We start from the raw sequence: 26313 nt of genomic DNA on the forward strand, positions 1-26313 counted from the left end.
TTGGTTCCAACCTTTCAATTGTAGACAGGAACTAAAATTTCCTATCCTCTTGCAGTCAGTCTAAGACAGGAAATAAAAGGAAGCAATCCGTTAACCAAAGCAGAGGTGGTCCTCAAGTTACAACCACAATTGGAACTAGAATTTTCTTTTTTAAGCAAGTCAGTTAAGTGAGTTGTGTCCACTTTTATAACCTTTTCTGCCATGGTTGTTGAGCAAATCTCTGCAGCTGATGAGTGAATCACATACTGTATTCATTAAGTGAAGCTGGATTCCTCCATTGACTTTGGTTGATGGAAGCTGGCCAGAAAGGGTGATCACATGACCCCAGGATCCTGCAATCGTTGTGAATACATGCTGGTTGCCAAGACCTTGACTGTGAGGATGCTACAACAGTTGTAAGTGCAAGGAGTAGTTATAAGTCACTTTTTGTAGTGCCACTGTAAATTCAAGCAATCACTAAATGAATGATTGTAAAACAAGGATTACCTTTATGTTTCTGTTGCAGTTTATTGACATGAGAATTATATCTTAACTTTTTATTCTGCTTTCAAATTCTTTAAGAAACTAGTATTATTTGGAAATGTATAAATAATGTCAAGGAACAGCTTAGATCAGGGGTGTCAAACTCAATTTCATTGAGGGCCACATGAGCATTGTGGTTGCCCTCGGGGGGGGGGGCGGGTGGGTATGACCTGGGTGGGCGTGGCCTACTGGGTGGGCATGGCCAGCTCTACATCGTTCGCATCAAGGGTGCCTATGGGGGCCTGGGCAGGAGTGGGACAGAACTGGGGGTCTCTGGCAGAAGGAGGGTCTCTGGGCCAGGGCCAAGGCAGTGGGGGCCGTTCCCTCACTGTTTCCAGGATGGCTTTGGGGGCCACATGAAACCACTTTGCGGGCCGGATCCGGCCCCTGGGCCTTGTGTTTGACATGTCTGGCTTAGATAAAGGAGTTTAATACACTAGTACACAATATGCTCTTTTTTCAGGAAAAGTGATATATTGAGAGAGTAAAAGTGCTGTAAAAGTTACAGTGCAGAAGAAAATTGTTTTATGTTTGTATGAAGTGTCACTGTGGATTCAGTTAGAATTCTGGGATATATCATTTAGATATATAAATACATAAACAAGTATGATGATGGGTATCATGATTAAAGATAGGTTAATCTGCCAAACACAGACTCATTCTGTTTCTCAAAATATATTCCACCCCATTTCTGCATCTCTTTGTAGTTTTATGAAGTCCATGGAAAATTCATATGCATTTTCACTTATATTTCTCCTAAGCACTGTTTGTAAACATTTTTCTTAATACATGGCTTTTACAAGCAATTTTCCTTAAACTTGTTTATCTGTTCTTTTAACCTCTCCCCCTAACCGAAAGAAGAACAGAGGCTGCATTCTGGTTTGCAAATCAGTTCAGAAAAAAATGAATTACAAAACTTCATTAAAATATGGATCAAACAAAATTCTTCCCTAACTCTGTGCCATATAGGAAATGGTCCAAAACAAGAAAAACAATAATTCCATAATGATTCTGTGGAAAATTGAGGTATAATTACCCTTAACAAATAAAACAGAATCACTGGTTTACATGCTTGAAACAACTAAGCATGCTTATGAAATGATTAAATCAGAAGATATAGCTGTAAAGTTGTGTTTTGATTTGGTAGAAAACAATTTTGATAATAGTAATGTAATGATCTTATATAATTAATTAAATTATCATGGGGTTGAGGCAGATTAGCATGAAATTATTATTGTTTGAGAATTACCAGAATTGTCAGTATGTTGCTTATTTTTCCTAGTGAAAGTTATGAGTAATAAACATTTTGGCTTGCAAAAGTAGTCTCTCAGTTGGAAATCTGAGGTTTCATGGAAAAGTATTAGCATCTTAGGGACGCGGTGGCTCAGTGGGTTAGGACGCTGAGCTTGTCAATCAAATGGTCGGCAGTTTGGTGGCTCGAATCCCAAGTGCCGCGTAACAGAGTGAGCGCCTGTAACTCGTCCCAGCTTCTGCCAACCTAGCAGTTCGAAAGCACGTAAAAATACAAGTAGAAAAATAGGGACCACTACGGTGGGAAGGTAACAGCATTCTGTGCGCCTTTGGCCTTTGGCGTCTAGTCATGACCATGGAGACGTCCTTGGACAAACGCTGGCTCTTTGGCTTTGAAATGGAGATGAGCACTGGCCCCTAGAGTTGGAAACGACTAGCACGCATCTGTGGGGGAACCTTTACCTTTACCTTATTAGCATCTTGGTGGAAAGCTGAACTTTGGTGGAACTTATGTAGATTGACAAAATGTGTCGAAAGAATATTCATGTGACACACAGACCCATTTCAGTCAGAATTCAGGAAAGGGTTCAGACAGAGATAGCCTTGCTTTGACTTGATGATGAACTGTGGAGCTGGGATAGAAGTGGTATATCCATCTTGGTGCTTCTTGGTCTCTCAGCAGCTTTTAGTACCATCAACTACAGTATCCTTCTCTGGACTACCTGCAGGAACCGGAAATGGGGAGCACCACTTTGTGGTGGTTTTCATCGTTTCTGGACAAATTCAATCAGTGTTAACTGGGTACAGGGGAAATTGTCCCTTCTTTTGTCAGGTGCCACAGAGCTCAACTCTCTCTCTCTCTCTCCCTGCTTATTTTACTTATATATGAAGCTGCTGGGTGAGCTCATCCTTCAGTTTAGGATTCTGCATTATGAATATGTGGATCATATCCAAATATTGACCATGAGCTAACCAAGTGAAGTGAAATGTGGTCTTGTCTCAGTACCTGTAGACTGTATGAGACCAGATGGGAAGGAACTTGTTAGGTATATGTCTGTGGCCTAACTGGTTGGGTTGGCAATATATATGAACTACGATTGTATCATTGTTATAGAACTGTAATGTATCACTTTAACTGTGTAATGCATTGCATCATACCTTCTAATGATTGGCCAGCGCTGATTCCTACGGCCATAAGAAGGAGCTAGAGACATAGCTTCTCTCTCTCTGTTACGTTCACTCTTGCTTGCTGTTACTTGCTGTTTATCGTGGTTTGTGGGTTTGCTACTGTTTTGCTAAACCTGTAGAACTGTGTTTGACTTATGGACTGGTAAGAAGACTTTGTATCGGATAATCCTTGGACTGTTGTTATCTGCTATTTTTTCATTACTCGTGTATGACCTGGACTGTTTTTTCCTGGACTGTGCTATTGTCTTATCCCACAAGTAAAACTTTTTGTACACACCTCAGTGTATCTGTGTGGTTGCTGTGTAAACCTAACTTCTCTCAGAATCCTCTTTTTTGTGCAAGCTCTCTTTCGCTCAAGAGTTGCTCTGCTCATCCTTGTCAGAACTAACTCCAACTCAGTCCTACCAAGACTGAGTGGCTGTGGCTCTTGAAGTTCCTTGGAACTGAGGATTTTCTGTCTATACTCTTTGAGGGACCAACACATTTGAACTCAAGAGTGATACGTAATCTGAGAGTTGTCCTGAATTTGCAGCTTCTGCTCAAAGAATAATAGGTGCCAGCTGTGACCAAGGGATTTTTGTAAAGTTCCATCTGTGGCACCAGTTGTACCCCTTCCTGAACCAGAAATCCTTTTAGACAGTCACTCATGACTTCGTCATCATAAAGCTTGACTACTGTAGTATACTCTACATGGGACTATCCCTGAAAATCACTCAAAAGCTTCAGCTGGTCCAGAATATGCTGGCATGGGCAGTGATGGGCATACCAAAATGATACCTCTGCCCTATGAGCTGCACTGTTCCCACTAAGCTTCTAGGTATGATTCAAGATGCTGATAATTATCTATGAAGTCCTACATGGCATAGCTCGGGTTATCTTAACAATTGCGTATTTCCCATAGCTTCTGCCCAGCCAGTATGTATTGACAAATAGGGATACTCTGAATCCCTTTGATTAAATAGAACCATCCAGTGGAACGCTCAAAACATGCTTTCTCTATTGTGTTGCTGCCCTTAAATCCATGTGGCTCCCATCCTGTGGGCTTTCCACCCTTGTTGACTTGGTTGTTCTCCCAGGCCTTAGACCAAAGAATGGGACCCCCTGTTGTTTGTGTTTTGTTTTCTTTTTGTTATGTTGCATAGAGTGGATATATCCCATTTTGTTTTGTAAAAAGTTTTTTTTATTAAGCTTTATATTGTGAGCTGCCCAGTTGGAGTCAAGCAATGCTTATATTGAATCCAATAAATAAGTCAAATAAACAGACACAATGAAATAGATGCGGTGCTGGGGCTGAAGTAGAATCCCAGGGCTTTCAGAAGTTTCTCAAGCATTGTGAGAAGACAGTGTGTTGTTTGGAGAAGCATGATTGTCCTTAAGAAGAAGGTCTGGTGCAGCCAGCTCTGTCTTTATTTATTTTTATTTATTTATTTAGATTTATATACCGCCCTTTCCCGAAGGACTCAGGGCGGTTTACAGGATATTTAAAAGAAAATCAATACAAAAGCTAAAAACAATTTAAAAAGATTACATCATTCCCTGAGAAAAACTAAAAACCCCAGTTAAAGTTAAAAAGTTCTCAGCCTGGGCCAGAGAGCTCGAAGAGCCAGGTCTTCAGGTCCCGGCGGAATGAACGGAGGTCAGGGGCAGTCCTAAGCTCCGCGGGCAGCTGGTTCCAAAGGGCAGGCGCGCCCACTGAGAAGGCCCTCCCCCTGGGTGTTACCCGCCGGCAATCTTTAACTGGCGGCACCCTGAGAAGACCCTCCCTGTGGGAGCGCACTGCACGAAGGGAGCTTGATGCTGGCAGCAGGTGTTCCCTCAGATATCCCAGACCCTCGCCATTTAGGGCTTTATAGGTCATCACCAGCACCTTGAATCTCACCCGAAGGGCAACCGGAAGCCAATGCAGCTCGCGGAGTAGAGGTGTTACATGGGAGTATCTGGAAACCCCCATCACAACTTGCACGGCCGCATTCTGCACCAGCTGAAGCCTCTGGGTGGTCCTCAAGGGCAGCCCCATGTAGAGAGCGTTGCAGTAGTCTAAACGGGAAGTCACGAGCACATGAGTGACTGTGCGTAGGGCATCTCGGTCCAGATAGGGTCGCAACTGACGCACCAGGCGAACCTGGGCAAAAGCCCCCCTGGTCAGGGCTCCTATGTGGTCTTCAAAATTGAGCCGTGAATCCAGGAGGATGCCCAAGTTGCGAACCCTATCAACGGGGGGTAACACCTCACCCCCCATCGTTAGAGATGGAATAATCTGGTTGACCTGAGATGCCGGTATGCAGAGCCACTCAGTCTTGCATAGGATCAGGCTGGGTATGCCTGGTTAGCAACAGGAAGAATACGAAGTTGGTGAAGGTCTGGTGGGGACAGCAGGACCTATGGATGACAGTGCAGCTAAGGCTTTGCAATGTGGCATTGGGGTGATTGGCCACATTGTGGGGCTTGAGGTGACAATCTTCATGGTGCTGGTGGTATTACCAGTGTTTGGGTTGAAGTAGAGGCTCAGTGATGGGTGGCATCCAAACCCAGCACCACCTCTGTCACCTCCCCCCCAAGGAGTGCCACTGCGCAGAGTGGCCAAAAAGGGCAGAGACGGGGGAAGATATGCAAGTGGCAGGAGTTCAAGTACCCCTGTATTTGTGTCAACAGGCTGTCAAGTGGCCAAATTTTTATCATGTGACATGGCAGCATTATTATGGCCATAACGTCAAGGACCAGGCATAAGTACCAGTTGTATAACCACTGTTGTATGTTTGAAGGGTTGCTGAACAAATTGTCATTCATTGAGGACTACCACTCTATCATACTATTATATGGAATAAATGTGAAATGAAAAGTGCTATTCATTTTGTCTTTATTTGGGAGGGCAAGTTAACCTCTTTCATGTAACAATATTATGACTGTGTGCTGTGTATGCATGCCTATGTCAGAATTTTTTATTTTTGTACTTTCAGAATCATTTAAGCCTAAATATATTAAAAATAGTAATGCATTATTTTCTTTTCCTTGTCAACAGTATGCTGTCTGGCTAATCCTCTGGGTTACATGGAACATATTTGTTATCTGCTTCTACTTGGAAGCTGGAGACCTATCAAAGGTAATTCACTGCCGGATAGACCAAATCATCTGATGTTTACCTCTCCAAGACGTTTACTCTTACTACTCAAAACGTGATCATTTCTTTAGTAATCTTGGAAATGATGAATATCAGGGTTGCTTCAGCAGTGCATGTCTTAAGTCACTGACAAAATATTATTAGTATAAAATATACACCTAGGAGGACAACTTCTAATGAGGATTGTGAATGGACTAAGATTTCCATAGACTAATTTTTATCATGTTAATTTCATATTTGGGAGTACTATAACTGATCAGATGCTTTTCAATATGGTGCATATTATTGCTTTTCCCTTGTAGTTTGAGTTGTGGATTCGGTAGACGTATGCATATTCAAAATAGTTTTGCTAATTAGTGGAAAAAAGGACAAGATAACTGGCATTGGCAACTGTTTTGTAATTTTGTTTCCTTTTTAGCAATATATAGGATTGAAGCATTTTGTTTATACTTTAAGTGATGTCAACAATTTTACTTCCACACACATACTGAACACACATATGGGCAAGAGTAAAAAAAAAACCTTTGTATGTATTATTCTTTTTTATGTCATCTTTATTCTGAACAATGTGGTGTTCATAGTTTAACAGAATAGAATAATAGAGGCGGAAGGGAGTTGGCTTGTGAACTAGAACACTTCCTACCAAGGGCATAGAACAGACATGTCAAACACAAGGCCCGGGGGCCAGATCCGGCCCGTGAAGTGGTTTCATGCGGCCCACGAAGCCATCCTGGAAACAGTGAGGGAACGGCCCCCACTGCCTTGACCCTGGCCCAGAGACCCTCCTCCTTCCAGAGACCCTCAGAGCTGTCCCACTCTTGCCCAGGCCCCCATAGGCACCCTTGATGCAAATGATGTAGAGCTGGCCACGCCCACCCAGTAGGCCATATGCACTTTAGCCACACCCACCCAGTAGGCCACGCCCACCCAGGCCACACCCACCCAGCCTCCTGAGGGCAACCACAATGCTGATGCGGCCCTCAATGAAATTGAGTTTGACACCCCTGGCATAGAACATAAAATAATAGGGTTGGCAGGGACCTTGAGGTTTCTAGTCCAACCCTCTGTTCAAGCAAGAGATACTATACCATTTCAAACAAATGGTTGTCCAATCTCTACTTAAAAACCTCCAGTTCTTCTGAAAGCAAGCTGTTCCACTGATTAATTGTTCTCACTGTTAGGTGCTTCTCTCCTTGGTTAGTTTCCATCCATTTCTTCTTGTCCTGCCTTCAGGTCTTTGGAGAATAGGTTGACCCCCTCTTTATGGCAACCCTTAGATATTGGAACACTGCTATCATGTCACCCTTAGTCCTTCTTTTCATTATACTAGACACGCCCAATTCCTGATACCCTTCTTTGCATGTTTTAACTTCTAGTCTCCTAATCATAGTGCTCCCTTTGCTTTTCCCCACAACACAGTGAGGCAGTTGTACTGAGAAAATGGCTGTCCCAAAGTCATCCATCCATCTGCCATGCCCATGGGAGGACTAGAAGTCAATTGTGTACTCATCAGATCTATCAGGAGTTATCTGAGAACTCTTGCCTTCCTATAAATGTGGAAGGGAGGGAAGGAAGGAGGGAACTCAATGGGGAAGCCAACAGGAATTCAGACGTTGCCTCCCACTGATTTTTATCCACCCATAATCATTCTAGGGACATGGTGGCTCAGTGGGTTAGGACGCTGAGCTTGTCAATCAGAAGGTCGGCAGTTTGGTGGCTCAAATCTTGAGTGCCGCGTCCCAGCTTCTGCCAACCTAGCAGTTCGAAAGCACGTAAAAATGCAAGTAGAAAAATAGGGACCACTACGGTGGGAAGGTAACAGCGTTCCGTGCGCCTTTGGCATCTAGTCATGCCGGCCACATGACCACGGAGACGTCCTCGGACAAGTGTTGGCTCTTCGGTTTTCAAACAGAGATGAGCACCGGACCTTAGAGTCAGAAACGACTAGCACACATGTGCGGGGGAACCTTTACCTTTATAATCATTCTGTTTCTCTGCTTAAGTAAGGAAATATCTTTGAAACAATGACCTATCTTTGAAACAATGGTCATATGTTGCCTAGTTACCTATAAAGCTCTTTATGGCACAGTGTTATATTATATACAGTTACATTACAGTGTTATATTGCATTGCTTTGCTGTAGTTAAGTCTGCCAGTCTAACTCAAAAAGTCTTTCTAGGAGTCCCCTGTTGTGAAATTCATGGGACCTGATTGAATCTCATTATACCAACTCCAAGGCTTCAGAAGGTGCCTTGCATTCTTGTTTTTAGGAAAATCAAAAATCTGTCCTTTTTCTACAGTTTTTTATCTACCACTGATTGGGCTATTGGGTTCTTCCATTTAAATAATTTTGTTGAGTCTTCATTATTGTTTTGTTGTTTGTGTATCTTTCATTTGTTTTACTCTGATATGGGCCACCCAGAGTCCTGTGATTGTTCTGATTCACAAATAATATAAAGAAGAAAAACAACAGAAAAGCAAATATATAATGCATATTTTGAGGGAAAATATAATTATGAGTCAGTGACAAAATGATTGACTAGGTGCCACTAAGGCATTGTCAACTTAGTGACTACATAGTTTGTCTTCATGAAGTAATGAAATACATGGTTTTATTTAATTTTGTGTGTGGTTTAATAATACCTATACAGTTCATTAAAAGGATAGAACAGACAGGGTTGCACACAAATGAAAATGATAAGAGTTTGAAAATAGACTGATCCATCTGTTCTTACTCAAACCATATGCAAAACAGAGGAGATGGATTAAAAGTACCTAAAAAAATGTCTCTTGGTGGCCCAGCATATTTTGGATTAAGTCATTTGTCAAGGACATTACAGATCAAGAAATGGTTATTAGAAAGTGAAATATATTTCTTGGAAGAAATATAACAATGATTGCAAACAGTTGAAAGTTCAATATTTCAAAACACAGTAGAACATTTTAAAAACTTACTAAATTGACCTGAGTGTTTTCTTTCCAAGATGACAAAGAATCACTGTTATTTTTAATCATAGCAAATGAAATAAACCAGGAATTGCTTCATTCTAATCCACCTCCACCTTTAAGACCATGTATTATATCATTGTATAGAAGCTATTTTAAAGCTTTTGTGTGAATTGGCTTTTAGAAATCAAATGATTTTCTCTCTGATATTGCAAATTTTCTCTTTGTGGAGAGAGAGAGGGAGAGGGAGAGAGACGTGATGGTATGGGGAAAAGAACTGATTTGTGTGGTGAATTAATCCATTCAAACAATGCGGATCTCTGAGGCTGCCAGCATGGGAAGCCACAATTTTCATGTGGTGACCACATATTGCGCAATGATGCTAAAGCAGATATATATTGTCTAGAATTCTGCCTGTGTAGCAGTATGAAAGAAACACTAGATACAGCATGAATTGGTTGTTGTTCCTGCAGGGAATCGAGAGGTACTTAAAGAGCCATATCCTTTGCTTTCTGGCTTGAAAAAAAGAATTGCTAGCAACTGCACATTTTCTGAAAAATACTTTCACAAATAAAAAGTCTAAAAGTTTGATATGAAAGCAGACTCTGTTAGATTTTGTAAGATTTAATTCAATTAGCATGAAATACTGTGTTCTAGTGCCATGTTTAAGTGAATTTGAGAAGCTTCTATTTCCCCATCATTATTGATTCTGTTGTGATACCCTCAAACTGAGATTCGTAATGAACTGGGTGGAAATTCCCTACTGTGAGATGTTCACTTCAAGTCTCCTGTATCACACTTATCTAGGATAGTTTTGAAGCTGTTGTGATGTGTCCACATCATGTGCTGCTCATATGTTCCAATTGTAGTTACTAATACATCCCAAGTCATAGAACGTCTGAGCATTGAGTCAGGTCGTGATAATAGTCACAGAAAAAGTACTTTGACCAAACTGCAGATCACCAACTTTTTGAGAATAAATTGTTAGATGAAATTTGTAAATCTTTTCCATCTTTTTAACATGATTGAGGTATATATACATTTAATCACTTTGCATTATCAGAAATATTTGGAATGTAGACAAATTGATGGATACTTTCAAAGAATGGCTGAGATCAACTAACCATGTTTTTCTGAAGTAACTGCCAATACTTGCCTAAGAACCTGAACAGATAACAGATAAGGGGGAAAAAAGATTTTGATTTATGAACGGTGAGACACAAATGCAATATTTCTTAAAGTTCACACCCAACACACGTACTCTTATTCATGAGATGCAGTGTACGCACAACCCGATACTCCTGACCACTATTCATTACAGTATTCTACACGAGCACCATTAAAGATCACACACTCTAAAAACAACTTGTTCGCTGTTTTCTTTAACAGAAAGTTCAAGTAGTCTTGAAAGATTAAGTGAGATTTAAGGTTGTCCCACTGTTTTAGTTTGTTTGGGGTTTCCCCCCCCATTATTTGAATGTTTTCCTGAAAATAAATAGGACAGCATAGTTAATAGCACTCATGGGAAATTCTTCGTGCAAGGAAAAGAATACTGAACCTTGTTTGAAAAGGCTATTGCTGTGAATTAGCTGTAAATAGCGAATAAAATGTGACCCTGGGGATACTGGGCCATTCCTATGTTACACCAGGGACACAGTTCATATTGTAAAGCATGAGAGATAATCTTCCACAAAATAATTTTAGGGATCCGTATTTTAAAAATATAGCTTAATAATTGCCCAGTTGGGAATACACTATTTTCTCTGTATGTAAAATATACCTTTCTTCCCTACGGAAAGCTATTTCACCTGAGAAGGACGTAGTTACTGGTCTTTATTTTCCCCTTGCTTATCTACAACTGATTTTCTGTCATTACTTGCCCAATCAAGATACCATTTTCCGAGCTATTTTTTTATTTTAATCCCATTTATATCCCGCCCTTCTCTGAAGACTCAGGGCGGCTTACAATTTAAGCACAAACCAACGTGCTTAGCAATAGCCTTCATTCTATGTATATGCCTGCTTATTAGGGCTTTCGCCCGCCCCCCCAGCGGCATTATTACAAAGTCAGCTTATTGCCCCCAACAATCTGGGTCCTCATTTTACCTACCTCGGAAGGATGGAAGGCTATTGCTCTATTCCCTGTGAAAAAATTTACTAATGGCTCTTTCTCCTCCTCCCATGTCACAAAGGTCATGACACTTTCACAGCAGCTCTTTACTGAAGTCAAAGAGCTTGATAACAATAATGGGGTATTCAGAACGATGAGATTAGCAGTGCTTGCCAATGAACAGCTAGGCAGAGCTGGTCTCTGTGCATTAGAACCTGGGATAGATAAATAATGTGAAGTTTGGCAACGGATTCAGGACATTTTGGGCCATTGTGTCATTGTTAATGTCTTCCCCATGATACCGTGGCTTTCACAGCTTATCAAAATTATTACAAGAGGTTGGGTTGCCAGGTAACAAAAAGGACAAAAGTTACATTTTAGAAGGCTTCCCCTATATATGGAATATTTTCTGTTGGGAGTGCAAATTACATAGAGCTCATGCTTTTACGCAGATGCTTTTAAATAATGTGATGCTGGCAAGAAAAATTATATTATATGCTTTCTTAGATTGATTACTTTCTTTTTTAGAAATTAAGCTGCAATTTACTTCAGAATCACAGTCTCTTAGGTCACTGGAAGTGCATCTGGTGTCCCTGCTTCAAAGAACACTAAGTAGCACAGAACGTTTGCATGAAATTTTAATTTTTCAATTATCACCTTGAAATAAGGTGACTTAGAAATACTGGCAGAGGAGGACGATTGGTTGTGATATCCCAGAGTACAAGTTTAAATAAAATATGTCCTTTTGCTTTAATGTCACATTAAACTTTGCCCTGGAATCAAGAGCAATACTAGATAAGCTTCAAGAAGTGCTTTCAAGAGCACAGATGCATGAAGGTAGCCTCCAATTGCAACTCTTTAAAGCAGTTGTGCTTTTTCCAAAGATCAGATAGCAGCTGCAGAGGGCAGCAGCTTTTCTGAATCAATCCAAGGTATAAAATAGGTGAGGGCAGACTTTTAACCCTAAGAATCATCAAGGCTGATGAACAATCATTTTTTAAAATGTTGAATGTCACAGCTCAGAATGGCTACATAAGTGCCGAGGATGCACAGCACTTTCAAAAAATCCCAGTTTTAATAGATACAAGGGCCTAAATGAGTTGAGTTAAGAAACTATGTACAGAATACTCTCTCTCTCTCTCTCTCTCTCTCTCTCTCTCTCTCTCTCTCTCTCTCTCTCTCTCTCTCTCTCTCTCTCACACACACACACACACACACACACACACACACACACACACACAGACACACACAAATAAAAACTCACAAACACAGCTAGGGTATCTCTTGCAAGCATAAATTATTGCCTTTTTCATACAAAATTGAATATTCTTATTATATTATCGTATAGTTTTCTTATATGTGCTGCTGCTCTAGGGATTTTACTAGCTAATATACCAAGTTTATTATGGAGATTTGAAGGAATTGAAATAATTTGCAAATTCAAACTTATGTACAAAATGGTTTAGAGAGAGGAATGCACCATCAAATAGAAAATCTGCTCAAAAGAAAGGAAAATATTCAGTATTCCTACTGATCTATGAAACCACTTCAGTTATCTGACTGCTTTAAAAAATATGATATGTTATCATCCAAAAACAATTGTATTATATATGTGTTGTTTAGCATGGGATAACTCTGGTGCCTCTACTGTTAAATTTTTTTACACTTTGTTTGACATCGGACGGTCTTGAGCATGTTATCTGGACTGAGTTCGATCCTGTTTCCCCTGATGATGTGGACAGAATGATGGGGAGGCTGAGCTCCACCACCTGTTTGTTGGACCCATGCCCCTCCTGGCTGGTGTATGCGGCCCGGGAAGAGACATGAGGCTGGTTCCAGGCAGTAATAACTGCTTCCTTGAAGGAGGGTATCTTCCCCGCTGCCTTGAAGGAGGCGGTGGTGAGACCCCTCCTCAAGAAGCCTGCCCTGGACCCGGCTGTTTTAAATAACTATCGTCCGGTCTCCAACCTTCGCTTTCTGGCGAAGATTGTTGAGGCTGTGGTGGCGCATCAGCTTCCTCTGTTCCTGGAGGAAACTGATTATCTGGACCTGTACCAATCGGGTTTCAGGCCCGGGCACAGCACGGAGACGGCATTGGTCGCGCTGGTGAATGATCTCTGGCGGGCTCGGGACAGGGGTTGTTCCTCTGTCCTAGTCCTATTCAATCTCTCTGCGGCTTTTGATACCATCGACCATGGTATCCTACTGTGGCGTCTCAGGGGGTTGGGAGTTGGAGGCACCGTTCTACAGTGGTTCTCCTCCTATCTCCTGGGCCGCTCGCAGTCAGTGTTGACAGGAGGGCAGAGATCTGCCCCGAGGCCTCTCGTTTGTGGAGTCCCTCAGGGGTCGGTTCTCTCTCCCGTCCTGTTCAACATCTATATGAAGTCGCTGGGTGAGATCATTCGGGGTTTCGGGGTGGGGTATCATCAGTATGCTGATAATACCCAACTTTTTTTCTCCACCCCGAACCAACCCAGTGATGCCCTTGCCGTGATGTCCCGTTGCCTGGAGGCGGTCCGGGTCTGGATGGGGAGAAACAGGCTTCGTCTCAGTCCTGCCAAGACTGAGTGGCTGTGCATACCGGCATGTCAGGTTAACCAGACTATTCCATCTTTAACGATGGGGGGTGAGGTGTTACCCCCCGTTGATAGGGCTCGCAACTTGGGCATCCTCCTGGATTCACGGCTCAATTTTGAAGACCACATAGGAGCTGTGACCAGGGGGGCTTTTGCCCAGGTTCGCCTGGTGCACCAGTTGCGACCCTACCTGGACCAAGATGCCCTACGCACAGTCACTCATGCGCTCGTGCCCTCCCGTTTAGACTACTGCAACGCTCTCTACATGGGGCTGCCCTTGAGGACCACTCGGAGGCTTCAGCTGGTGCAGAATGTGGCCGTGCGAGTTGTGATGGGGGTTTCCCGACACTCCCATGTAACACCCCTACTCCGTGAGCTGCATTGGCTTCCGGTTGCCCTCCGGGTGAGATTCAAGGTGCTGGTGATGACCTATAAAGCCCTAAATGGCTTGGGTCTGGGATATCTGAGGGAACACCTGCTGCCGGCATCAAGTTCCCTTCGTCCAGTGCGCTTCCACAGGGAGGGCCTTCTCAGGGTGCCACCGGTAAAAGATTGCCAGCGGATAACACCCAGGGGGAGGGCCTTCTCTGTGGGTGCGCCTGGCCTTTGAAATCAGCTGCCCACAGAGCTTAGGACTGCCCCTGACCTTCGCTCATTCCGCCGGGACCTGAACACCTGGCTCTTTGAGCTTTCCGGCCCAGGCTGAGAGTTTTAATCGGGTTTTTTTATATATTTTTTTCAGGGATTAAATTTAATCTTTTTAATCGTTTTTAATTTTTGTATCAATGTTTTAAGTACCCTGTAAACCACCCTGAGTCCTTCGGGAAAGGGCGGTATATAAATTCAATAAAATAAAATAAAATAAATAAATAAATTTTGTTTGACATAAAGTTGTGATTGAATTGTTGCAAGTCTTGCACTTTTAAAATGTATCTATTTTGGTTTTATCTGTTCACAAGGGATGTAGAGAGACAACCATTTGGTTTGTAGATCCAGTCTCATTTGATAGCTGGGTCTGGAATGTGATTTAGAAAAGAAAAAAACACACCTGTTCTTTCATAGTATGGCATGAGAAAAAAACCAATTATATTTATATCTGTTTGCTTACAAATGAAATTTGTAAAGAAGCTAAAATGCCATAAAGGGATGAATATTCCAACTGTAATAGAAATCACTGTTTTTTTAGGTTACAATTCTTTAAAATCAGCTGCATTCATTTGTTTTTCAAATGCCCAGAATTTAGCTTTGCTCCTAGAACCTGGTACCTCTTTTTATCTCTCCAGTCTGAAGAAGGTTCATTTCATTTTGTCAGCAGATGAAATGAATATAGGTTGTTCTCGTGCCCTCGTGCAAAACTCCACAGAAGCATTACGTGGCTTGCCATAATGATGTGTCCTAAATATTCATCTTCAAGCCAGGATGTTTAAATGTTCAAAAGTCCATCACCCATGTTGAAGAGAGAGATGGAGAGCCTATCTGCATGCTTTGCAGAATTTTTAGCAATTCAAATAACATGACCAAAAAATAAATTGCAGGGAATGATAAGAAATTGAATGCATTCTAGATGAACTTAATTTATTGTGTATATTAGGCTTACGTTTATTCTTCTCTTTCCCAGTTTTCATTTCATGCTATCTGCTCCACTGGAAATCCTTATTTTCAGCATATCTCAAAATGAATGTCTATGATTAGGGTTTCTAATTAAACTTATGGATACTTTTAAGATTATCTGTAGGTCCACATGATTATGTTAGTGATCCTTTCCTTATCTACATGGTGCTAGTGACTCAGTTTCAAAATGAAAATGAAAAATTACACATTAGAGTCTATATACATTAGAAGCATAGAAGACATTACAGATATATAAGGTGACACTTTTGCTGCATTGTCATGAGTCAATGAAATTACATAATTTCAAAAGTACATTTAATATACAAATTAAACATGTTATTTCATAACATATAAAAGGCAATTTTAATACAACATTTCACCAATTTTCTCATTGTATTTTTCCTGCCATCTAAGCTACTGGAGTGATTTAGCCTTAGAGATATATTGGCCCCTTATTACTTTATATCTATCAGAGAAATAATTTATAATGCAGTGGTTAGCAGTTAAATTTCAGTGTTGCATGTATTCTAATAAGGTACCTGCAGGATATTTAATTTTGAACATATTAGCTTCCATGGATATTGGTTCAGCAGATGTTCTGTTAAGATAACTGAGAAATTAAATTACTTTTCTTCTCAAAGCATCCCGTTAACTTTGTAGGTAAATGCCTTTGAGCATGAAATCTGACCGGGTGGTTTTTGGTGTTTTTTTTTTACAAACACCTATCAAAATGTTTTAAGTAAATGACTTCATTTTATTTTTCCAACTTCTATTACTCTTACAGATTTGACATGGTTGATCATATATCTAACAAATGAAAATTGAAAATGGAGCTGGTATCCAACAGTGTAGGTTATATTGAAGATAGTTTCATGGGTAGATACTATAAGGATGCTTGTGGTTCCAGATAAATTAGTTTGCATGGTTTTTTAACCTCAGCATTTCTACCAGTTAGAATGGAAATGATTGCAAAATTAAATTCTGTATTGCCGTAGAAACAGTGTATTTGGGTAAGCTTTCACGGGCACTTTTATTTTTGTACTTTCAACTAATAATTAATATGGATATAAGAAGTTAAAAGTGATAGAAGGAAATTATATTCATAGTATGTTAGAAATATTTGAGTCTCTAGCAGGCTGTAGGAGAGGATCTGACTAGACTTTATTTGAAAGAGAATGGGATAGAGAGAGTATATTAGGCAAACCTTAAGAGAATTCATAAAAATTAAATTATACACCTCCCAGAGTCCCTCTGGGTGGGAGATGGGTAATTCTTAAGTATGATAAATAAATAATAAACACAAAATTAGCCAAAAGACCATGTGTAAAGAATAGCTTAGAGAGTAACAGGATTATCTAAAATAGAAAAAGGCAGGAATATACAGAACAAAGGTTAATGTAGAGCCAAACTCCAGTGCATGAAGAAAAAGCAATATATCTCATTAGGCATCTCCATCTGACTTTCACCCTGACCCTGACCCTGCCTTCTGGCTATCTTTTGGCTGTGCCTGGTCCCCACCTTAGCACCTGGCCTCCTTTATAGATTGTGATTTCCAGCTTCCTCAGACTAACTACCGCCTAATGTCTTATATCCAAATTTCATTATATCTTAGTTTCCAGAGGGCTCCAAGGGAAAAAGATACCATTTGAAGATGCTGTCATTCTTCATAGGTCACTTAAATTTATCAAGAGTTACTAGGGGAATCAGACTCATTGGCCTGAAGTTATATTTTGACTAGTCTCCATCTTGGGTGGTGCAACTTAAACACTCAACTTTTCTCTGCTGCTAGTATTGTATTTGTATGTACATTCATACTACTTTTCTGCACAAACTAGCACATTTATGTTTTGTTCATTCATTTCAACCATTTATATTGTACTGCAAATGTACTACAGTGTTATTTTAAGAAGTTCCAGAATTGCCATAAATATTGAGCTATATTTCTAACACATTCATGACAACTGGCCCTCTTTTTGCCCCAGTTTGACTTGTTTTGTTTCATTATGATGAAAAATTCTGTTATGTGGTGTCTTATACCATCCTACCTTTGTACATTACAACAGAGAGAGCTGGTTGTACCTAATGTGCTCCTTCCAAAATCTGCTGCTGCAATTTCAGTGGGATTAATTTATGTGCGTGCTATCTGTTCACCAGACAATTGCAAGAGTATAGCATTCCACTTACTTAGGAACCACAAACACTTACTCAAAAAGAAATTGGATTCTGTGTTTGTGGGGTAAGACTTGATTGATTAAGTAATCTTATGAATCAAACAGAAGTGTAGGTGATTGTTGATTTCATACCAAGAGCGAGCTCTTCAATAAGGAACAGTATAAAAAAGCTAAAATAGCTAGCTAACTTGAACAGTTCTATGATCTGGACTTTTATTCCACTGACTTTGCTCAGTGGTAAGTTTTTTTACATGCTGAGATCTATCCTAATAGGAAAATACACATTAGATAGACTTTTTAGATAAAAAATGCCTGAATTTTGTTGGAACTGTCTCATTAATTGGAACCATGACAGTAAGTGGTGGGGCAGAGGTGAATAATTAATTTATGACTGTAGATTGTCTGTTAAGGTAGCTTTCAACTCCCCCTGGCAAAAAGGTGAAAACAACTATTAAAATTAAAGGAATATACTGTCTAATATTCCAGGCACACTGGCTGAGGAATTCTGGGAGTTGAAGTCCACAAGTCATAAAAGGGCCAAGTTTGAAGACCCCTGATTTAGAGTAGAGCATAGTAATTTTGTCAGGAGAAATATCAACTTTGGTTGTGTTTTTGGCATACTGGCAAAAAAACGATCAAAACTGATCCTTGAATTATAAGTGAGACTATAACTAAAGTTGATAACCTTGTCTATGCTGAATGTCTCAATTAACCCAAGCCATTAGGAGTAGTGGAGTTTAATATTTATGAGTTCATAAGATCATGGAAAATTGCAATGTTTAAATGTAAGAAATAAGGCATGAATCAACAAATGAAATGAAAAATCTTCAAGTTCTAGATTGAATGTTGATTGCAATTATTATTTTATTTTCTTGCATTACCAAAAGTCCTACAATTGCCGTTGGACAGAAATTTAATAAAGAACAGAAGAGAATACAGGAAAATAGCTACCTGGCAAAATTTAAAGGAAAGGTTGAAAGGTATAACACCAGTTTTCCAAAAAATGATATGGTCTTATGTAATGGGATTGATCAATACATACAGTATAACAAAATAAAGATGTAGGTTTAATTGCAAATAAAAGGAATAAAATATGTATTGGAAATTAGTGTGTATGAATGTAGAAAGCTGTAGCATGGTGATAATTGTGTGTATACTCCAATAAATGATCCTAGTAAAAATGCAGACATGATTCAGAAGGAAGGAAGGAAGGAAGGAAGGAAGGTGTTGTGATTCAGGGTCAGCCTGTGGGTTCGGCAGTTGGGTCGGACGACTCAGAGGAGGAGGGGGGTGTTGAAGACCTTGCTGAGGGGGTTGAAGATCTTGCTGATGAGAGCCCTCAGCCAGGCCCCTCCCACTTGGTTACCACGGAGACCCAGCTGTGTGAGCCTGACAGTGTGGATGAAGATGACCCACAGCTGGCCCTGTTCAAGGACGCCTGACGCAGGAGGCAGTCAATTAGGAGTAAACAGAGGAAGGCAATGGGGCTCCTCGGAAGGAGGCACAGAGAAGCCACGCCCTGAACTCTATATAAGGGGAATGTGTGGGAGGGCTGGTTTGCTGAAGGCAACCGCTTGGATAGTTCATGTTTCTTAAAGCTCCTGTTTCTTGGTTTGTCTTGTTCCGTTTGTTTTTGTGGTAATAAAGTTGGCAGGCATAATTCCAGCCTCTTGCCTTCTTGTAAAAGGGGTTGTCCCTGCCTTTTCTGCAGGGCCGGTAGCAGGCTGGTACAGAACAGAAGGAAGGAAGGAAGGAAGGAAGGAAGGAAGGAAGGAAGGAAGGAAGGAAGGAAGGAAGGAAGGAAGGAAGGAAGGAAGGAAGGCACTGTCTTCAGTTATCTTTGTCAACTCCAATTTCAAGAAGAAAAGTTAACTGTAACTGTTTTGTGTAATGTGAAAAACGTCAGTACAATGTTGAATGCTAAAAGCATTCTACTTTTTTATTTTTGTGATTCAGAAGAAGGTGATTAAAATGGCATGCATGCAATTTGAAGCAATAGTAGATGATTGCAGATTGCTTCAATTATTTACTCTCCCGCTTCATGGCACTGTCTAATTTGATGAGCCAAATAATATAATTTACCCAGCATTTTTCCTGTCCACTCAAGATTAGAGAAGGAAAATGTCATATTATAATTCTGTACTAAATCAATATATGATTTACCAAATGGAATGGAAAGATAAAAAGTGTTTTGCTGTGTAGTTCCTTGATATTTAGCATTTAAACTAATAAAAAAAATGTGGGGGAAACCGATTCATGGTCAACTTTCTCTTATACTATTTTTCTTGTCTAAAGAAGAAAGGTTAGTCCAGGGGTAGGCAACCTTGGCTCTTTTATGACTCATGGACTTCACAAGTTGAAGTCCACGAGTCATAAAAGAACCAAGGTTGCCTACCCCTGGGTTAGTCCAAACTTTCTCAGAGCGGAATTCTACAATGAAAATCTTCAGGTGTGAAGTATCATAGCCCTTTGTTGTTCTAAAAGGAAATAAAAATGACCTAGATAGATCTAGAATTGTATCAATAAGTCTAGAACTGTACCAATATGTCTAGAACTGAGAAGTTTCCAAGGAATGGAAATTTAGATTCCAGAGCAACTTTGAAAAATATATAAAACATATAAGTATCAAAAATACATACTTTGCTTTCATAAATGTGGCACTGAACACACAACTTTTAAAAAATCTATTTTAATTGAACCAAATAAAGATCGGTGCACTGTTAACTGATTTTATGTTTTGAAGACATTTTATAATTTCAGTAACATATTATCTTTTGCCAAGAACTTTTGGTTTGGGGTATTTAATGTCATTGAGAACTGTGTTGCTTACAATTATAATTGTGGCATTCTTCTTTATATGAGTTATTTTATTGCTTTGAGTGGACAATAGAAAAATATTTAATAATATAGTAACAGAAGCAAAATGACATTTTTAACAGATTTAAGATACAGTATTTTAATTATGATACATATGAAAGAAATACCAGCTTCTTGGCTATAACTGTTGATTTGTTAGAAGGTTGGAACCTAGCTGACACAAGCAAAAAAAAGAATAAACCATTTGCTGTGAATCTTTCTTTGTTTTTAGTGGCATGAAGACCCTTTATATGAGAAATAAAAATGCAAATTAACTAAAGTCTAATACTCTTTAGTTTCTGAATATATTAACTTGTAGATGAAAGGTTACATGATTTTTCAGTTATAGACTAGTACCGTGAGAAGTGCAGTAAAACTTTTACTGAGCATAATCTTTAGTTGGGCCTGGACTCTAACCAACAATTTTTAAATACCTTGAGGGCTTCCAAGAATAATTTTATTCAGTCCCTCTTCAGAAATTTCAAATAGGGAAAGGATTTTTCTGGAAAGACTACAGGCTTCTTCTGCCTTAGGTTTCTTAGCAGATTGCATAGTATTATTAGGAATTGTCAGTGTATACCTACTAAATTAAAAAGAAAAACAAATAAATGAATCTGCAGATGTACACTGAATACTTTGAATGGTCATCTGAAATATGAAATACAAAGGGAATGCAGATACCACATCCCAGAAAAATTAGCACGTTTTTCTTTTAGGTTTCCTAAAATTATAACGTTTACATATTGCTTTCAAGCCAAATAAAGAACTTTCTAGCTTGATTTCTATTTCTGTTTTGCCCTTACTAAGCAATTAACCTAGAACCATTCAAAATAATCTGATTTTCAAAATAATAATAATAATAATTTGTTTCTTCTTGTCTGTGTAAAATTTATTGAACTTTTATTCATCCAGTTCGTATCTGCTCTGTGTACGGTTATGGTAGTCCCATTTCCATTTAATCCAGACATGTCAAACACAAGGCACGGGGGCCGGATCCAGCCTGCAAAGTGGTTTCATGTGGCCCGCGAAGCCATCCTGGAAACAGTGAGGGAATGGCCCCCGCTGCCTTGGCCCTGGCCCAGGCCAGCCAGGAGCCAATGTACAATTTCGTGGTGCCCAGGCCAGCCAGGAGCCAATGTACAATTTAGTTGTTCCATTTCTCCTGTTGCTTTCTGCATTGTTGGGTCTTTGGTTGTAGTCGAAATCTGGGTCTGTATATTTAAGCTGGTATCTTGTTCCTTTATCTTGCCTCTCATTTTGTTACATGCTGAAAGAATGGTTTCATGTATTGATTTCAACATAGAAAGGATTTTTTCCTGATCTTCATCCATATTCTCTTGATAATATATTAAATTAAGGATTTTAAAATCAAATGTTAGAAGTAGTTTTTGTAGCTAGATGTGTGACATCTATTTCACATGTTGCAAATAGTCTTATAGTGAAAATTGCTTGGCAGGTAAGAATTTATAGTCCAAAGTATTCCATCATCTCGTGTAGTAACAAAGACTTCTCATGTAAAGAAATAGGAAAACAGTTTATAATTCTGAAAGTCAATAAAGGTTTATCTTCATAGTTCAAACAGGCCAGATAAACCACCTTGCAGTTCCTTCTTTACAGCTGTGTTTCTCACAGGTGGTATGTCAAGGTCGAGAGGGTTTTTTCTAATTTCTGGGCTTCCAGGCAAGTCTCTTTTAGTCAATAACAAATTATAATAGCATATTTCACCACAAGATATCACCAATACTGTTTAAAACTTTTTAAATCCTGAGTTTTAATAGTAATTTTTCAAGGTTTGTTTCTTTCCTTTTTAAATAAAAGTCAATATCTTCAGTAAGAATAGGAAAACTTTTAGTTTCCAAATTTCAAAGGTATATGCATCCAATTAGATTAGAATTGTTCTTATAATTGCTCTTTTCCCCTAGGTAGTCAACCACCGCTCTTCTTACATTGACTTTGGGAGAGGCTAATGTATACCTCACAACTGACAAAATAAACAGCACATGGTTAGCACCCAAGAGGATTTGAGAGATTGAAGAACCTTATTCAGAAGTTTATTGATAGACCCTTCTTATGAATGGAATAAGACCCTTCTTTGAATGAAAATTGATGTGAATAAAGGAACAGGGTTTTGAAGGCTCACTATGGGCATACTATAAGATATTTGGATTCTACTCTATTTCTCTTGGCATTTAATAAGGCATTTGGGAGTCCAATTTGTCTGGTAATTAGATTCAGGATGATCTAATTATTATTTTGGGGAAATAACACCATTCTCAAAAGAAGTTACTAATCTATATAAATACACTTTTCAAAAAATTAGTCTTAAGAACAATGAATTCCTCAAATTCGTCAAACTCAAAAGTTAATAGTAATTTTGACTTCCTGCTTGTACTACAAATCTTACATATAAATCTTTCAAATATTCTAGTTCATCCAAAGCTCTCATAAGTTAGTTAGAAGTTTTATCTGGTCTTATTAAGTTAGCAGTGAGTTCATATTATGCCTGATTTTTTTTTAATCCCATTTATATCCCGCCCTTCTCCGAAGACTCAGGGCGGCTTACAATCTAAAGCACAAATCAATGTGCTTAGCAATAGCCTTCATCCTATGTATATGCCTGCTTATTAGGGCTTCCCCCCCCAAGTGGCATTATTACAAAGTCAGCTTATTGCCCCCAACAATCTGGGTCCTCATTTTAATTAATTCAGAAAAACAATCAGTAATTCCCCCAAATGTTTCTAATTTACTCTTGTTTTTCTTTTTAATTTGGGGTTTGTTCTACATGTGGAGATATTCCAGCTTGTATAGCTGAATGTAAAGAGGTACAATATATGTTAAATGATCAGGAAATTAAAACCTACAAATAGTTGTAGTAACATTTAATATAATTTCAATATATATTAATTGAAATACTGCATATTATATATTATAATATGCATATTATACTCCCTATCAGTATAAATTAGAAATAATTCATATAAATTATAATAAGAGGTTCCCATGAGTGCTTCTTTTATCAAGTATAGTCTTTTCAGTAATAGGAAAATGGAGCAAATATTTTTATTTAAATCAATAAGATTCTCTGTATGATGGAGAAAAAAATGTATCTGGAAAAATAAGAAAAACAAACTTCATTAAAGTTCTAGTTATTGGAATTTGAAGAACAGGAATGTGAAAATTATCTGGTTTAAATATTTCAATGCAGATATTGTTAAATAGTTTAGTTTCCTTGAACACATGAAGTAATTACATTTCCTGCAAATCAGCCCTATCTGAAGGACTATCTATAAAATAAGTCATTCTTTCTCAAAATTTTCATCATGTACAGACATTGTTACATATGTGTACACAAGCAAAAAATATTGTAAGAAAATTTGATTTATGCTCAGGTCCCATACAGTTGCTTTGTTCAAAATGTCCATGAAATTTATATCTGACCTGTTAATGTTTGCACATTACAAGGATATCTGTTATTACAGCTGGGTATACTAACATTTATTTCTGAATTAAATATGTAGAGTTCTGAGTCTCTATACTGTTTTAAAAAATGAAAATAATTACATTGATAGCTGGTGGATAATGAACAGGTTAAAATTGCTTATGTCTTTCTTTTAACAACAGAAATCTTTCTTTACAAAGTGCAAAGTCAGAGTATGAAATCATTGTTGGAAGATATATTGGCTTGAATGGCTTTAAAAAGAGATTAAAAAGAGATTACACAAAAGCAACAATAAAAGAAGACAACTACGTAAAATTACTAAAACAAATAAAACTAGATTTGGAAAAATGGAAAAATCCACAACTTTCAATACTAGGGAGAATAGCAACGGTGAAGATAAATATTTTACCAAAATTACTCTTTTTATTTCAAACAATACCTATAAAACTGGGGGGGGGGGGAATCTTTGAAATTTATTTGGCAAGGAAAAAAAGCCAGAATTAGATTGAAAATGCTACCAGAAGCAAAAGAAAATGGAGGATTTGGGCTTCCAGATTGGGATTTATACTATCAAGCATCTGTATTAACATGGTTAAAAGAATGGATAACCCTTAGACATAAAAGATTACTATACCTAGAAGGGCATGACCTTCATAGGTCACCAACCTTTGTTGGTTGGTGGACCAGAGGAAAAGGGAGGGTGAAGCATTTTACATATGTGTGTGTGCCATGAGCACATGTGTGCTGCAAACGGGGTGGGGCTAGCACCTACATGATACTCAATAGCCCATTCTTGCGTGGGACAGCGCCTTTTTTGTGCACCCTGTGGCACGGCAACAGCCATTTTTGTGCCTTGCAGTGCTGTGGCAGCCTATTTTTGTGCCCTGTGGCACAGCAGTGCCCCATTTTGGCACCCTGTGGCATGGCAGTGCCCATTTTGGTGCCCCGCAGCATGGTGGTGGCCCGTTTCCACACCCCGCAGCACAGCAGCATTCATTTTTGTACCTTGCAGAACAGCAGCACCCATTTTTGTGTTGCATGGCGGTGGCCCGTTTTTGTGCCAGTAGTGTGGTGGTGGCCCATTTTCACATCCTGAGGCATGGTGGTAACCTGTTTTTGCACCCCAAGGTGCAGCAGCAGCCCATTTTTGTGCCCCATGGCCACAGTGCTAGTGCAAGTGAGGGGGTGTGCACGCACACACTGCAGCCCATTGGCCAGCAGGCCATGGCCCACTACTGGACCACAGTCCACAGGTTAGGGACCCCTAGTTGATTGTGGGTCTGCTGTTAATCTTGGAGTTAATCTATGCTTATCTATGTGCTGATTGCTGGTATCATAGAGAGGTATTTAGCTCTTTTTGTTCCCTTTTTGGCTGGTTTTTTTCTTTTGCATGGTCTATAGATGTTTATGTGTCTATTGATGGCTGATTTGTCAGAGTACCAGGCATCTAGAAATTCCCTATGGTTTTGAACTTGGCTTGGTCTAGGATGGTCACAGTTTCCCAATTGAGACTATGGTTAAATCTGCCCAAATGTGAAATTAAAGAATTTTCATCATATCTTCTGACTGCTGGTTGGTGTTCATGGATGTGTTCTGCCAATCTTCTGTCTATTTGTCTTGCGTAGTGGTTGTTGCAGTCATTACACTGTATGTCGTAATGACTCCTGTTTTTTTCTTATGGTGCTGCTGGGTCTTTTGGTATACTTAGGATGTTTTGAAGGGCTTTAGTTGGCTTGTGTGCTACGCTGGTTCCATGTGGTTGTAGTAGGCTATTGGTGGTTTCTGAGATGTTCTTGATCTATGGCAATGTTATTCTTTTTAGGGCTTGTATTGGGTTGAATGATCAGGCACTTTTTGATAAAGTTGTGTGGATATCCATTTTATTGGAATATATTGTATAGATGCTCTGTTTCCTTTTTCTGCTGTTCAGGGATGCTACAGTGAGTTTGTGCTCATCTAAATAAAGTTCTTATGCAGCTTCTAGACTGCACACTGTTCTGCTGGGAAAGTGCAGAGGGTAAGGGAAGTCACCTTCACAGAACCATTACCCATGTAAAAGGGGATCAATTTTTTTAAGTCTAGAATACCTAGGTAATATTCAAAAGTGACTCAGATTGACATCTCCCTAAGTGACTGAACTATAAAAAAGAGGAAGAGGTACAACACAACTAGATATACAAACTTCTGCTAACATAGCTTATCTCAGTAAGATGTTGTTCTGGTCTTCTTGTGGAGTTCATTTTCTGACCTGGTCTACCTAGAAGGAGTGATAGGCAGTGTCTTCAATGCAGTAATATGGCTTTCTCAGTAGCCTAGATTCTATGCACACATCCATTTTAGTATGATAGGTCAAATGTTATCTGCCTTGACACAACTGTGCATACCCAGAGAAAATGGATGCAATATATTCTTCTCAAGTTTTTGAAATATCTAAAATAAGAGTAAGCAACATTTTTAGGTGAAGGCTGCACTAGACTCTGTAGTAGGCTGGAGGTCTCTCTCAAACACATGACCTTTGACATTGA

At 39.3% G+C, this 26313-nt stretch overlaps 1 protein-coding gene across 2 annotated transcripts in view; it reads left to right on the forward strand.

Annotated features, from left to right (window-relative positions):
* The window catches only part of NKAIN2 (sodium/potassium transporting ATPase interacting 2), a gene marked incomplete at both ends in the record, with an annotated part of 592675 nt that overhangs the window by 315303 nt on the left and 251059 nt on the right, over positions 1-26313 (forward strand). For both annotated transcript variants that reach the window (XM_081313562.1, XM_081313563.1), the window contains one exon: positions 5981-6061. In XM_081313562.1, coding sequence (XP_081169688.1) covers positions 5981-6061 — 81 coding nt within the window. The remainder of the gene's footprint in view (positions 1-5980; positions 6062-26313) is intronic.

Source organism: Vipera berus, assembly GCF_964194415.1.
Source record: "Vipera berus genome assembly, chromosome: 1".
Lineage (NCBI taxonomy): Eukaryota > Metazoa > Chordata > Lepidosauria > Squamata > Viperidae > Vipera > Vipera berus.